At 52.6% G+C, this 13,741-nt stretch overlaps 1 protein-coding gene across 4 annotated transcripts in view; it reads right to left on the bottom strand.

The window, feature by feature from the left end:
- Positions 1-11,694, bottom strand: part of ROR2 (receptor tyrosine kinase like orphan receptor 2) — a 189,308-nt gene extending 177,614 nt beyond the window's left edge. For 2 of the 4 annotated variants that reach the window (XR_012065875.1, XM_072952446.1), the window contains exon 1: positions 11,240-11,694. Coding sequence is in view for 3 of the 4 variants with exons in the window: in XM_072952446.1 (XP_072808547.1) it covers positions 11,240-11,327 (88 nt within the window). In the remaining variant the exon portion in view is untranslated. Of the gene's footprint in view, positions 1-5,187; positions 5,715-11,239 lie in introns of those variants that run through there. The other 2 variants (XM_072952444.1, XM_072952445.1) reach the window with 2 other exon arrangements.
- Positions 11,695-13,741: the final 2,047 nt, after the last annotated feature.

The raw sequence follows: 13,741 nt of genomic DNA, 5'->3' as shown, positions 1-13,741 counted from the left end.
GGGGAGGGTGTAGCTCAGTCGTAGAGCGCATGCCTAGCATGCATCAAGGTCCTGGGTTCAATCCCCAGCACCTCCATTAAAAATAAGTAACTAAATAAACCTAATTACCTCCCCAACAAAAATTAATTAATTTTTAAAAAAACTTGAAACTGTAAGTTTGAAAGACAGCTCCAGTCCCATTCCACCTCAGTGTACTTTCAGAGCTCCTGTATTTTGCTTCAGTTTCAGAACATCAAGAAAATTCTGATCTGGGGGGCCATTTACACGCAGTAAAAGGATCTCAGCAGCTCTTGGAGCAAACTTAGAATCCTAGGCTTACGCAGACATGGCTGGTCCCGTCCACACCAAAACCAGCTGACCCGAAGGTGCGGGCGGACACACCACTGGGCGGGCGTGCAGCATCCCCAGGGCGAGGTTTCACGACAGCTCTAAAAAGGTCACGTGTCTAGAAGGGGATTTGGGTCGAACATCTGTAAAGCCATGAGGTGTCCACTGCAGAGAACTAGCGGACGTGAGTTTCCTGCACCCCAACCTTCCATTCCTTTACCTGTTCATACAACCCCAAAGGTCCACCCCTGAAGAGCGTTACGACTCGCTTAAGAACTTCACGGTCTCCTCTGTGAACGGACTTCTCGCTTTTTTCCTTCTCCTTTCCCTCTGGCCGGAGCTGGGCGAGAACTTTTTACAGAGCAAGGAGAAAGATGCGGGGAGACAGGAAGTGCAACAGTCCCCACTAATTTATTTAAACGTGTAGACAGAAATGTCTTCCCCCGGGGGCTTAAAGCCAGGCTCCATAACCCCGAGCACAGGAGCGATGCTGGAATCAAAGACCCCGAAGATTCCTGTAGCGCCCTCCTGTCTCCTCCAGGGTGACCGCTGTCGTCAGTCGCACGTGTGGACTGGAGATCATGATACCCACAGAAATGGGGCAAGGAGGCGGGATGTTTTAGATCAGTCCCATGCAGCACACATCCTTCTGCAACCTGGCTTTCTCCTCACCCAGAATCGCGCTTTGGAATCTCCCCCTCCATCCCCATTTAGCCGCTGTCCAATAACCAGGAGCTGAGACATGGTGCCAGTTCCATTTTCTGGCCCTCGTTCAATGACATGGCCACGTGTCCAAGCTTTCACTATCAGAAACGGCGCAGCAGCGAACAACAAGCCTCCCGGGTGTGCACGCATTTTTTTCAGGACCGGCCACAGAACACGTGTGTTTCAAATGTCCCGCGGCCCTCAGCGTGGCGACTGACACACACAGGGCCACCTCCCCGCATCACCGCTGACACGCTCCTGGTTATCCACGTCCGACTCCAGGCGAGGCTCAGGCAGAACACTGGGAAACGTGCCTTACAATCTGTGTTCTCTTGAATCCTGCTAAACCCGAACTCTTTCCTTACGTTTCTGGCCTTTTGGACTTGTTTTTCGGCAAAGTGCCTGCTGTACTCTGTGTCCCTCTTTTAACTGGAACGTTTATCTTTTTTTTCTTTACGAGTTCTTTATGTCTTCTGGATGTAGACTCCCTCATCTGTCCTACGTTTGGTAAACACCTTCTCTCCAGCCTACAGTCTGAATTTTCAAGGGGGATGTCTAACCCTCCACACCAGAAAGCACAAAACCCAGTCTTCCGTTGTATTGTTGTTGAAAAGCCGGGGAGGGGACAGGACAGGACACACCTGAAAGCTGAAATGCCATCCTCCCTCCCTTTCTACACCTTAATACCCTTTGTGTTCATGTGCTGGGGTCTCTGAGAATGGGCAAGATTTGGCTTGCCTTGTTCAGGGCTCTGCAGGGCACTTCTTGAGGTGGGCATAGGAGCACCCTGCCAAAAGAGGGGACCAGAATGAAGGGCTGGACTGGACACAGCTCAACGGGGCCCTTCCTGTCCCCTCCACACACCACACACTTCGCTTCTCAAGGTGGGTACCTGGGCCGCTGCATCAGGACCCAGCTCTGTGCAGGTTCCTCCTGAGCAGAGTCGGAAGCTCAGACCCAATGGGGAACCCCAGGGTCCAGCTGTGCTGACGGTCAAAGCCAAGATGAATGGACGCACCCTGCCTGGGTCCCACTGCCAACAAACCAAGGGTAAAAGGCCATTTTCCAGGAAGCTGGGAAAGGTGGGCAGGGCCTGGGTATCAAGTCACACTTGCCTGTGATAACAGTATAGAGATTATGTGGGAAACAGTTCTTACCATTCACGCTGACGTATTTACAAAACATTAAAAGTTATGTTTAATTACAAATAATTAAAAAATTAAAGCTGTCTGGGACCCATAAAGTGGGTGCCAGAGAAATGAACCAGAATTCACAGAACGTGGTAACTGCTGACATCGGGTGAAAAATACATAGGGGTTCACTGTCATAGTCTAACTGTATGTGTGTTTGAAATTTCCTATTGTAAAAGGCTCATGGAAAAATATGGTAGAAGTTCTGGCCATCCAGACACTGGACCAAGACTTGGTGACTTTTGTTCCTTGAGGAAACGCTGTCTAGTCTGAAAGGCACGCGGAGCCCGCCCCGCCCCGCCCCTGGGGGAGGTCTGACACCATTTCCCATAAGATCATAACCGCTGGGAGTCCTCATCCTCCGCGAATGTGCTCTACTGTTGATTCCACTGGCGACAGTCACACATTTGTATCAATTTCACATAATTTGTGTCCTTTATTTTTAAGTCATGTCAAATTTATCCAAGAATTGAAAGACTCATGCATGAAACTCCCCTCTGCTCGTTCATTATGCAGAGTCACTAACTTTTCACATTTCACCCCGGGTGCTTCATCATTCTCATTGTCTTTTTGTTTTTTTTTTTTTTTATTCTAAACTATCTGAGAGTAGGTTGCCAACACTCATCCCTTAGCATCAAGTGTACACTCCCTAAGACTGAGCATGCTCTCTCCCATACGTAACCGCCACACAATTCACAAATTCAGGAAAGTGCACTTTGACAGCACTTTCAAATAATTTACCTCCACATTCCACTTTCATTCCAAAGACACGCACATCTGCGGGTTTCCACTCCAGTGCGGTCCTGACCAGGATCACATTCTGCCTTTACCTGCCACGCCCTCTAGTCCCCTTTAAGCTGGATCCGTTTCTTGGCTGGTTTTGTCCTTCACAACGTTGACATTTTCCATTACAAGCCAGTTGTTTCATAGAATGTTCCTCCATTCGGGCTTAGTGGTTTCTGTCACCAGCAGACCCAGGTTCTGCATCCCCAGCTGGAATGTAAGTTACTGGAGGTCCCTGTCGGTAGGACAATGACCGCCTGCCCACACTGGTTATGTGAGCCTTGGTCACGGTTAGGTGACAACTGCTTTCTCCAGTCTGCAGTTGCTGTCCTCTTGCAGGTAAGGGCTCTGTGGGGAAATCCTCTGAACCACGAACATGTCCCGCTCCCCATAAACGTGGCCCGACATAACTACATCCAACATTCATTGAAAACTCTTGCCCAAATCAATCTGCACAGTTACTGTTGCAAAACATAATTTTTTTCCAAGTCACATCACTTTTATTGGCTGGCATTTTACTGTAAAAAAGTGCCCTCTCTTCACCCTCTTTTCCATTCATTTACATAACCTAGGGGGTTAAAGAGTATCACCCCAAAATTCATATGCACCCAGAAACCCCAATGTGACCTTACTGGAAAGTAGTTTTTACAGAAATAACAAGTTAAGGACCTCAGGATGAAACCACCTTGGATTTCAAGTGGGCTTAAATCCAATGACTGATGTTCTTATAAGACTTTCTGGTCAATGTCTTGTAATAATAACCTTTAATGGAAAAAAGTATGAAAACAAATATATGTATGTATATGCATGACTGGGACATTGTGCTGCACACCAGAAATTGACACACTGTAACTGACTGTACTCCAATAAAAAATAAAATTAAAAAATGTTCTAATTTAAAAATATTAAAAAAAAAAAAGAAGAGGAAGGGACACGGAGAGACATCTAGAGAAGAAGGGCAGGTGGAGATGCAGTCACAAGCCAAGGACTGCCAGGAGCCACCCAGAACTCAAAGAGGTAAGAAAAAGGATTCTCTCAGGGCCGTCGGAAGAGGCATGAACCGCTGACACCTTGACTCTGGACTTCCAGCACTATGAGGAAATCAGTCACACTCCCTGTGATGGCTACTATCAGTAAAACAGAAAATAACGAATGCTGACAGTATGGTAGCGACTCAGAAAATTAACCACAGTACGACCATGTGATCCAGCAATCCCATTTCTGGGGATATACCCAGAAGAATCAAAAGCGGGGACTTGAATGGATTCTCTGTCCACCCATGTTCGTAACAGCACTGTTCACAACTGTCAAATGGTGGGAACAACTCAAATGTCCACCAACAGGTGGAAAAAACAGAAAAACAAAATGTGGTTCGGTGTTTGTGTGTGCGTGTGTGAAATGGAGCATTATTCAGCCTTTAAAAAAAATTACTGGCACATATTACAATATGAATGAAGAAGCAGCCAGTCACAGAACAACGAAAGGATAAACACCATGAGTCCATTTCACTGAAGTGCCTACAGTAGTCAATTCATAGAGACAGAAAGGAGAGTGGGGACCTCCAGGGCTGGAAGGGGGAATGGGGGGTTGTTTCATGGAGACAAAGTTTCGGTTTGGGGAGGGTGAAGAACTTTCTGGAAATGGAGGGTGGTGACGGTGGCACAACATCGTGAAGATATTTAATGAGTTGCTAGTGAATTACACATTTCAATATAGTCTAAAAGGTCTATGTTATATATTTTATCTGAATTAAAAAAAGATCTGAGGTAACCGTCATCACTTTCTGGTTTCTCGTTTCTGTGTTTCTTTTTGCCAAAGAAGCAGGTGCACAGCCAGCCAGGCCCTCCACCTCTCATGCTCACTCAAGACAGGGTTCCCTCTCTCACCTTCTCCTCTTGCGACTTATTGTGGTCCTTAATTTTTCTTTCTTTTAAGCTGCTCTGGAAACATACCCAGTGGTATACAAAGGCTATGAGATGGTGACCTGGGGGCTGTTTCACTCTCAGGAAGAAAACTCTCAAATTCCAAACGTTATTTCCAAATGTTCTGTAAGAGCTGAAAACATAACATCCTGCAATAAAACGAAGTGTACACTTCACCGAATGTGACCCAGAGGTTGTGCCTAAAAGCATTCTCAGCCTGAGCTCCCCACCACCCCACTCCCTTCCTCTGCCCCTCTTACCATCCATCCGTGGGCCGCTCACTTTCCAGATGGAACTTGCACACCCAGACTCAGTTCCTCAGCGTCTCCCAAATCCTGCTCATCGTCCTTCCCAAGCCCGTTTGCTGCCAGGAGCCAAAATGTTGCGTGCATCCCTCCTCCAGACCCCTAAGGAATGACTGGACTTTTCCTCCTGCCTCAGTTTCCTCCCACGATGCTCCCCAACCAAGACCTTTCCTGGGAATTCCTCCAACAAATCCAAGACCAAACCCCCTGGGGAGAAGGGTATAGCTCAGTGCTAGAATGAGTGCCTAGCAAGCAGGAGGTCCTGGGTTCAATCCCCAGTACCTCCATTAAAAGTAAGTAAGTAAATGAACCTGATTACCTCTCCCCTCCAAAAAAACAAAAAACTAAGCCCCCTGATTCTTCATGCACCTCCTATCTCGGGTGTAAACACTACTCTCTAACACCCACCCCACCCCCAGCTGCAAAGCCGGCTGCAGCGTGGACTCGCCCTTGCCCTGCTTGTCGCATCCCATCCTGATTCTCCTGGGAGCCATGATCCGCACACTCTGGCCTTCCCCTTTCCCCTTCGCTCTGGCTGCCTTGGGTTCTTACTGCCTCTTCCCAGTTCTGCCCTTTTCTTACAGCCCTCTCCTGCCTGCAAACACATTCCGCAAACATTCGCACACACATTCCACGGCCGCCCACGTGGCCGCTGCCGGAGGTGAGCGCGGAGGCCTCGCGAGGGCGGGCCGGGCGGGCCGCTGTCAGGCGTCATCACCGGCCGGCTCCCTCCTCCTGCCTTTGGCAAATCTTCGCTGATGCACGTCGGACTCAGTTCAGACCACGAGCGTGTCCTCAAATGTCACCGCCCGACTCGGCTCCCGCCCCCACAGGGACTTCCTTCCCCACGTGGGAAACTGCTTTTGCGTCCCCGCCCCACGCGCCCGGCCTAGTGCGGGGGGCCTGCCAGGGAAGCGGGCGGGTCTCCCCTGCCTCTCCTCTGCTGGGAGTCCTACAGTCCACGCTTGAAGCCTTCTTCCCGCGACGGTCGTTACCTTTCACCACCTGACGATCTCCCTAATTCGAGTGGGTGTCACTCGATCACCATTTCACGCGGTTTTCTCAGTTGCAAACAAGCCATGGTGTCGCCCCCCCAAACGCGCACGCGCACATATGTGCGTGGGCGCACGTGTTCACATAATCTTGTCTGGCCCCTTACATTCAAGTTCTTCAAAACGAACATTTCCCCCCAAATCAGCACTGCATGGTAGGCAAGTCCATAAGCTAAGGTCTGCGGCCTTGGTCATCACACGTCTGCCAAGCCCCTCTTGGGACAGGGCCCTCTGGTCCCAAAGAGTCGAGTCAATCCAGCTCGTTTTTGCCTTCAAACCTCCCACAGTCAACGAACAGAACTCTAGGCAAACAAGGAGAAGCGCTCCTCCTTGCCCAGGACTCCACCAGCTGCTCCCCAAGCAACAGGCCCAGACACACGGACTCTGGACAAGAGGAGTGCTGGCCGACAGCCCTTCCTGCAAGGAGGCACATGGCCTCTGTGTCCGCGGGCCACGGGAGCCACCCCGTCACCTGCGGCCACTGAAACGCAGCCAGTGCCGTGGAGGGACTGAAGCTTTCATTTCAGTTTAATTAATTTTAACCTGAGTAGTTACATGTGCCCCGCGGCTACTAAACGCCACAGCGCAAGTCTACAATGAGGATTTCTGTCATTTAACTGCACGGTGGGTTAACCCGCTCTCCAGGAGGGCGCTGCGGTGTGGAAACCATTAGGCTGGGAGCACTGCGGACTTGGGGGAAGCCCTCCCCCACTCGCCCAGGATTTGAAGCAGCAGCCACATTCTCCCCAGATAACATCTCAAAAGTGACAGAGTGCTTACTGAGGCTCATTCCAACGACAATTAAAGACACACACACCACATCCCACAGGAACGTAAGACTTTCTAGAGGACAAGCCACTTAGTCTAATGAGACTAAATTTTTCTGTAATTATTTCCTTCCCTTTGGCTTTTTTTTTTTTTTTTTTTTTTTTGGTTCTTTCAGGGATAGAACTTGGGAGAGAGAAAAAAAAAATGAAATCCCCCGACTGGTACAAAACAAACCAACACAATTCCTTATTTCTGAAAGGCCTTCCCTTCACTGCTCACCAGTTCCTCGGCCACTCTGTTAGTATGATTTTAAACAGATCGCACCCTAGACATGTTTTATGACGACTGTACATGCAGGCAGAGCTGGCCCGCCCTTATTTCCAACTTGGCGAGCTTCTCGGTGAAACTAAATAAATACATGTTAGAAGAAGGAGGCTGGTACAAACCCCAGGCAGTCGCAGCCGTAATTAGTGGGCCAGAGCTTCTCTTGTTGCTTAAGGTTTTACTTCAAAACTCAAGGAGCCCACACTACCCACTAAACTCCAAACACTTCTGTTAACAGCACTGTCGTCCAACAACACAAAACCGAAGAGCCCAACGAGTCACTGAGAAGCAATGTTTTCAAAACCAATTTTTGCCCAATTGTCCTTTCACGAAATTGCCACTGGCCATGCCAAATCCAGACTCAGCCAGTGCCGCTTCCTCTGCAAAGCGAAGCCCCCTGGTGACTTTGCTTTGACATCTTCCATACATGGTATTCATGGAATCCACCTGGCGGTCACCACAGGATCCCCAAAGAAGGAAATATCTTAATGATAACGTTCTTTACCAGGAATGGAGTCCCAACACAGCCCATAAGGAGCTCCCCGTGGGGCACAGCAGGGTGAAGGCAAAGCTTCACAGCCCAGCCCTTCTCCAGGTGGTGATCACAGGATGCTGCGCTGGTCCAGCTCCGGGTTCCCAGGGAATGGACCAGATAAACACCAAAAGGCCCCTGACATCAACGGACTTTTTAGAGATGTTTATAAACCTTGGATGGAGACAACACTTCGTAGCCCGCTTTCTTTTCCCTGACTACAACTTGGAATTACGTGATTAGAGCTCTCCCAGGGAAAAAGACTAACAGCACACCAATTTCCTGTGCTCCATCACACTGGCCTGGGTCCTGCAGATTAGGGAGGCCAAAGCCTTTCACACCCAGGTCCCATTTCAATGATAATGATAACCTTCCACATCCTGGCCTCCCATGGAATGCATTTTAAAGGCAGGCCACTTCTCAGGCTGAAAGCTGGCTTGAGACACCCCCCTTTAGGGGATTAATCTTCCATACCTGTCAAGCGGGCTGTTCCCCTAATCCTGCACTTCCAAGCCGTGGGTCTCAGAAAAAGATTCCAAAGGACCGAGCAGTGTTAAACCCGAACTCTGCCAGGCTTCAATGTCTCAGAGACTAAATCGAAGCTAAAGAGACAAATTCGTTCATGGGGAACAAGTAATTCACTGCAAATCACATCCTAAAAGAGACATACAGACACCAATGACCGAGGTACTTTGAGCAAACAACCAAAAACCATTTTAACAGTAAAACCAGAAATGTTATTTCACATTGCCTCCTAAGTCTGCAGATCACTCTCACCAAAAGCTCCTCCTGGTAAAGGCCCATTTTTAAACCCACGTTGCTTTTTTGCACGCAAAGTATTAAGCAGATTTCTTGTGGGTTTTCTAACTGTGACTTGCTTTAATAATCAAGACGGCCTCTCAGACGAGAGCCCCTCGGTCACCCATCACCATTTTTAAGAAGACTTTAACACAGCAGCTCACACTGAATGTCACACAGGGTCAGTCATGTTCACTGTCCAGAATGGCATGTTTTATCAAGTAGATGCGAGGGTTAAACTAGCACTTGCTCTGAACATTTTCAAATGTGTGCTGCTTTGCTTGGTACACAGTCATAATAAGAAAAACATGTGGCCTTACTATATAGCATATAAAAAAAGACTTTTCTTTTTCCACAGTCTTCTTATTCAAGATGTTTTCATTTATTTACTTCCCAATGAATCACTATCATTATTTATTACCACCATGACTCCAGGGATCCAGGCCAGAAATAAACATTGCACTATCAAAATCCGGGGAGGGAGGACCCGAAAACTCCCACTCCCAGCCTGTCCTACCTAGGCGGGGCACACGGTCCCACATCAGGTATTTGTCTCCTTAGAGAACAGAGCCTTCTATAAAAATGTAGAACTTACAAAACCTTTCAGAACAACCTCTCCATATTTTTACATAGCAATTTATGTTTTGTGTATAAAATACTCTCAAATTACAGAGATTCCTCTTTACAAGCAGAAAAGATGCCAAACACTCAAATCTCCTGTAATCATAAAGTTGTGTTCATATTTTTGAATATGATCATATTCTTCGAATTTCCAGCTAACCTAGCATTCCAGAAGGAAGAGAATTACAAACAGCTCCCCTCCTCCTTCCCCGATAGAGATTACTATTAGTTTACTGGAAAAAAGGGAAATTACCTCCACACAGGGTTCAAAAATTAACGAAAATGACACTGGATTGCTTTGTTCCTCTGAGAGTTCTTAAATTCGACGGGAAGGGAAGGCAGTGTTTAAACTACTCGGCCCAAAGTGCGAGCAAGTTTCCAGTTCTTGTTACAAGCTTGATTTAAGCAACAGACCCATCTTCCTCACATCGCCCACCTCCAACTCCTCCCGGGCAAATGCAACTAAAACCGCCCCCCTCCTCCCTTCCTCCCTTTGGTAGCGACGTTAAGAGTTGTGCAGGGCAATTAACCCCGGCGTGGCCACCACGCCAAAGCTGCGCAGCCGCACGTCGAGGCCTCAGGTTAAGCCCCCTCTCCCCCGACCCCCACAGCACAGCAAACGCAGCCCCTGACTCCAAAGGGGAGAGGCACTCTGGCGGGGGAGGGGTGCAGAAATCCACAAGGACATTGGCAGAACCCCACGGACTGACTCGGGAGGCGTGGTTTACTTACCGTTGCACCGCGCATCCTGAGCGGTTTACGCTTTAAGGGACAACGACGTAATTGCAAACCCCCTTCCCAAAGTAAGTAACCAGGGACGCCTGACGTAATCAACTCCTGCTTAAACCCAAACGACGCCCCCACCCCCACCCCCGACAGGAAAGGCTGCCCAGAATTCCTGAATTGGAGGATGGGTCCCTGGAGCGCGCAGTTAGCAGAATACCATCAGGGCTGAGCCCCCTTCCTGCGCCTAGTTCTCATCTGCCTGAAGAAATGGGGTGGGTGACACTGAGACCCACTTACGTGTAAGGGGTGCCTCACACATGGCTGGGACGTGAGGTCGACCCCCTCAGCCTCTGAACCTGGAGGCCCCGTCGCCCTGTGGGAAGTGCGGAATTGGGCGGGGGGGGGCGGGAAAGGAGGTGTTCGATGCGGGACGGGGTTGTCCCCTGGATCCGGACCGCCTGGCACCCTAGGCTCTTGTGCGCCCCAGGGTCCGCGCGATCCTCGAGGAGAACGCCCCCCGGGGCCGGGCCCACCCCTCCTGGCCGGCCCGAAGGAGGCCAGGTCCCCAGCAGCCGAAAGGCCGCCCGGGGGACCCGGGACCCCCGACCCCCGGGCACAGGAAACGCCGCTCCGGCCACCTCCCGGCGGTGGGGGAGGGGATGAGGGGCCAACAAAAGGGAAGCCAGAGCCCCTTTCAACCAGGCGGCGGGGACCCGGAGCCCCCCTCCCTGCGCCTCGTCCCACCGCGGCGCTCGCCCCGGGGGCACTCCCGCGCAGGCCGGGGCGCCGCGGGCCGGAGCCCCGGAAGGTGACCTCGGGGAGCAGGGCCGAGGCGACGTTGTGGGAACCTCGACACGCATCTGAGACCCCGGGGCCGGGCGGCGCTCACACTCGGGACCCCTGGAAACCCTCGGCTCGGGGCTCCCCGCGGGCGCCGGCGCCGCCCGCCCCAGCCTCTGGAAGCACTTAGCCGCCCCGGAGCGCGCCTTGTTGAAAGCAGCCCGGGGCGGGGTGGGGGGAGCAGGCGGGCGCGGAGGGGCCCCTCCAGGCGCTCCTCGCTTGGGAGCCCCGGCGCCGGCGCGGCGGCCCGGGCAGAGCCGCGAAGGCAGGGCGGGCGCGCGAGCCGCAAGCCCCTGCCCGCGCGCGGAGGCGGCGCGCCGGGGCGGGCGCGGGCCGCCGGTCCTACCTGAGGTCCGGGACGCGCAGAGCAGGAGCGCGGCGGCCGCCCAGACGGCCGGGACGCGCAGCGACGGCGGCGCCGGGCCCCGGGCCATGCCGCAGGCCGTGGGGGCCGGGGCGCGGGGGCTGCCGGGGTCCGGGCGCCACCAGCCCTGTCGGCCGCGCGTCCGCCGCCCTTCCTCCCGGGCGCCTGGCGACTTGGTCCCTTTCGAGGAACTCGTGGTCCTCCTCCTCTCCCCGCCCGGATGCGCTGCTCGGCTCCGGCCGCCGGGACGAGCGCGGGGGGCGGACCGCGGGCGAGCGGGGAGGCAGGGTCCCAGGCTCTCCCGCCCCGATGGGCAGAGCGAGGCCGGCGCCGGCGCCCCCTGCCGGAGGGACACGCCTGCGGCGGGCGGGGCGCGCGGGGAGCGGGGGGCCGGGACCGGGGGCCGCGGCTCCGTCCCCGGACGTGCCTTCCGCTCCTGCCCTCGGGCCTGCTCGGCGGGGTCCTCCGCCGCAAGGGTGGAGCCTTGGGGGCGTCCGGCCGGCCCTCGAGGGGGCTGCCCTCGCCGCAGAGAGCCCGGGCCAGTTGGCACCCACCGTTAGGGGGCGGGACCCCCGGGGGCCTGGTCATAAATCTGTAACCCAGGACGACTCTGCGCCCCGCCAGCCTCCACCGGGCAAATCAAAGAGCCACCCAGTCCCAGAAACCCGCGGCGCGGGAGGAAGAGAAGCCAAACGTTCAAGGAAAGAAACAGGACGCGTCCCCGCCGCCGGCGCCCTCCCCCGGGCCCTCGTCGCCACGCTGCGCCCGGTGGGGACAACCGCGGCCCTCCCAAAAGCTCAGAAACCGCTGGGAGTGGAGCTGCGTGAAGGGGACCCCTCGGGAGCGCGATGCTATCTGAAGCCACCGCCGCTTTGGGTTTACTGTTAAAAGCAAATTGTGTAATTTTACCTATTGAAGGCAGAACACCATTTGTTCTCTGCAGAGCCCCAGAACATGCAGAAGTAATTTGCTTCACTTGTAAAAGACATTTTGAACGCAATTCAAATAGCATATTTTCTTGCTTATTCTTGGTTTTGCTTAACACATGCAAAGGTCTGGGAGTGGAAGGCCTGATCCTCCTGTTGGTAACTTAGGAATTCTCTTTGTTTTTGCTCTCTTGGAGAAAGGATTTGGACCCTCCGGGGTCTCAGTTGTTTGTTTTGTGAGATTTATCTTTTAACTGATTATCGAGCAGTTTGTTTGGCGTTTTTTGCTCAAGCACAATTTCCTGATAGTTGGGGTGAATTCGGGAGAGTCCTGACCGTGAGTGCCAGACGCCGGAGACCCCTGAGCTGCCCCCCCCCCCGCCCCCGAATTGCCCCTCCACCGCCTCGCTCAAGGAAGGAAATAAAAGTCCTCTTGCTGTGGTCCGCTGACAACGTGGCTGAGCCAGCCACCCCCCACCCCGTCCCCATTCTCCCCCCCATCCTCCCTCCCCCCGCCCCGTTACCCCTGTTAAATTTACTTAGGCCCTTCTGTCTCTGCTGAATCTCTTTGGGGGAACATCCCACACAGTTCTCATTCCTAATGCAGAGTAGAGGGACTCAGACTGTGCCTGGCCAGGGACAGCAGGGGATCCAGGAGAGAATGGGAGAAGGTGGTAAGTAAAATCATCATCCAGCTGCAGGGGCCCCGCGCACAGCTGCCCCTCGCGCCGCCGCTGGTGACGGTGTGAACCCGGGGCCACTCCCCCCGCCCCACCCCCGTGTTGTGTGAGGACGGCCAGGTGGGGTTTTCCTCTGTTTTCTTCCTCTGGGAGCCCTTTAAGGATGTTTTAAGAGCAAATAAGGCTTTGAGAGTTGGTCTTGAAGCACTCTCTCCAGACTCCTCCATTCTGGATTTGGTGAAAAACAGACTGGGGGTGAGGGGGGAGAGTTCCTATGAGCCTTGCCCCCCCCAAAACCAGTCAATCAGCAAAGCTTTGTCCTTTCCACGGGCCTGCACCGCTTTTTGCCTTCCACTGCATGTGCTGGGGGTCGAGCTCCAGAACCATCCAGAGAGCAACCCTGCCACTTACTCTCGGTGTGAACTTTGGGGAAATGACCTAATCGTGCTTCAGCCCCCCTCATCAGTGTGCAATTTTCACATGACTGGGCTCCCCACAAACTTGACCCGAGAGTTTCAACAGCAACATATGTTTTGGCTGACAGTTCCTTGGGTGGGGTCAGAAATGTGGGTTATACCACACCTGATTTCTTAAAGCTTTTGAAAAATTATCTTTTCAGCATTTCTCTTTCCCTGAAATTTCTTTACCTATAACTTTGGCCTGCTGTCCCGTCGTCCCCCTCATTTCCCCTCCTTCCTCCCCATTCTACAGGTTCAGAGCAGAGGGAGAAACCCAACACATTCACATCTGTAAATGGGAGGGGACAAAATACGCATTTTCTAAGCAGACACTAATGAACTCAGCTACAAAACAGAAACAGACTTTCAGACATAGTAAAGAATCTTATGGTCACCAGGGGAAAGGGGTGGAAAGGGATA

This window comes from Vicugna pacos, chromosome 31 (genome assembly GCF_048564905.1).
Source record: "Vicugna pacos chromosome 31, VicPac4, whole genome shotgun sequence".
Taxonomy (NCBI): domain Eukaryota; kingdom Metazoa; phylum Chordata; class Mammalia; order Artiodactyla; family Camelidae; genus Vicugna; species Vicugna pacos.
The sequence above is the reverse complement of the archived record's forward strand: the minus strand, read 5'-3'. Positions and strand labels throughout refer to the sequence as shown.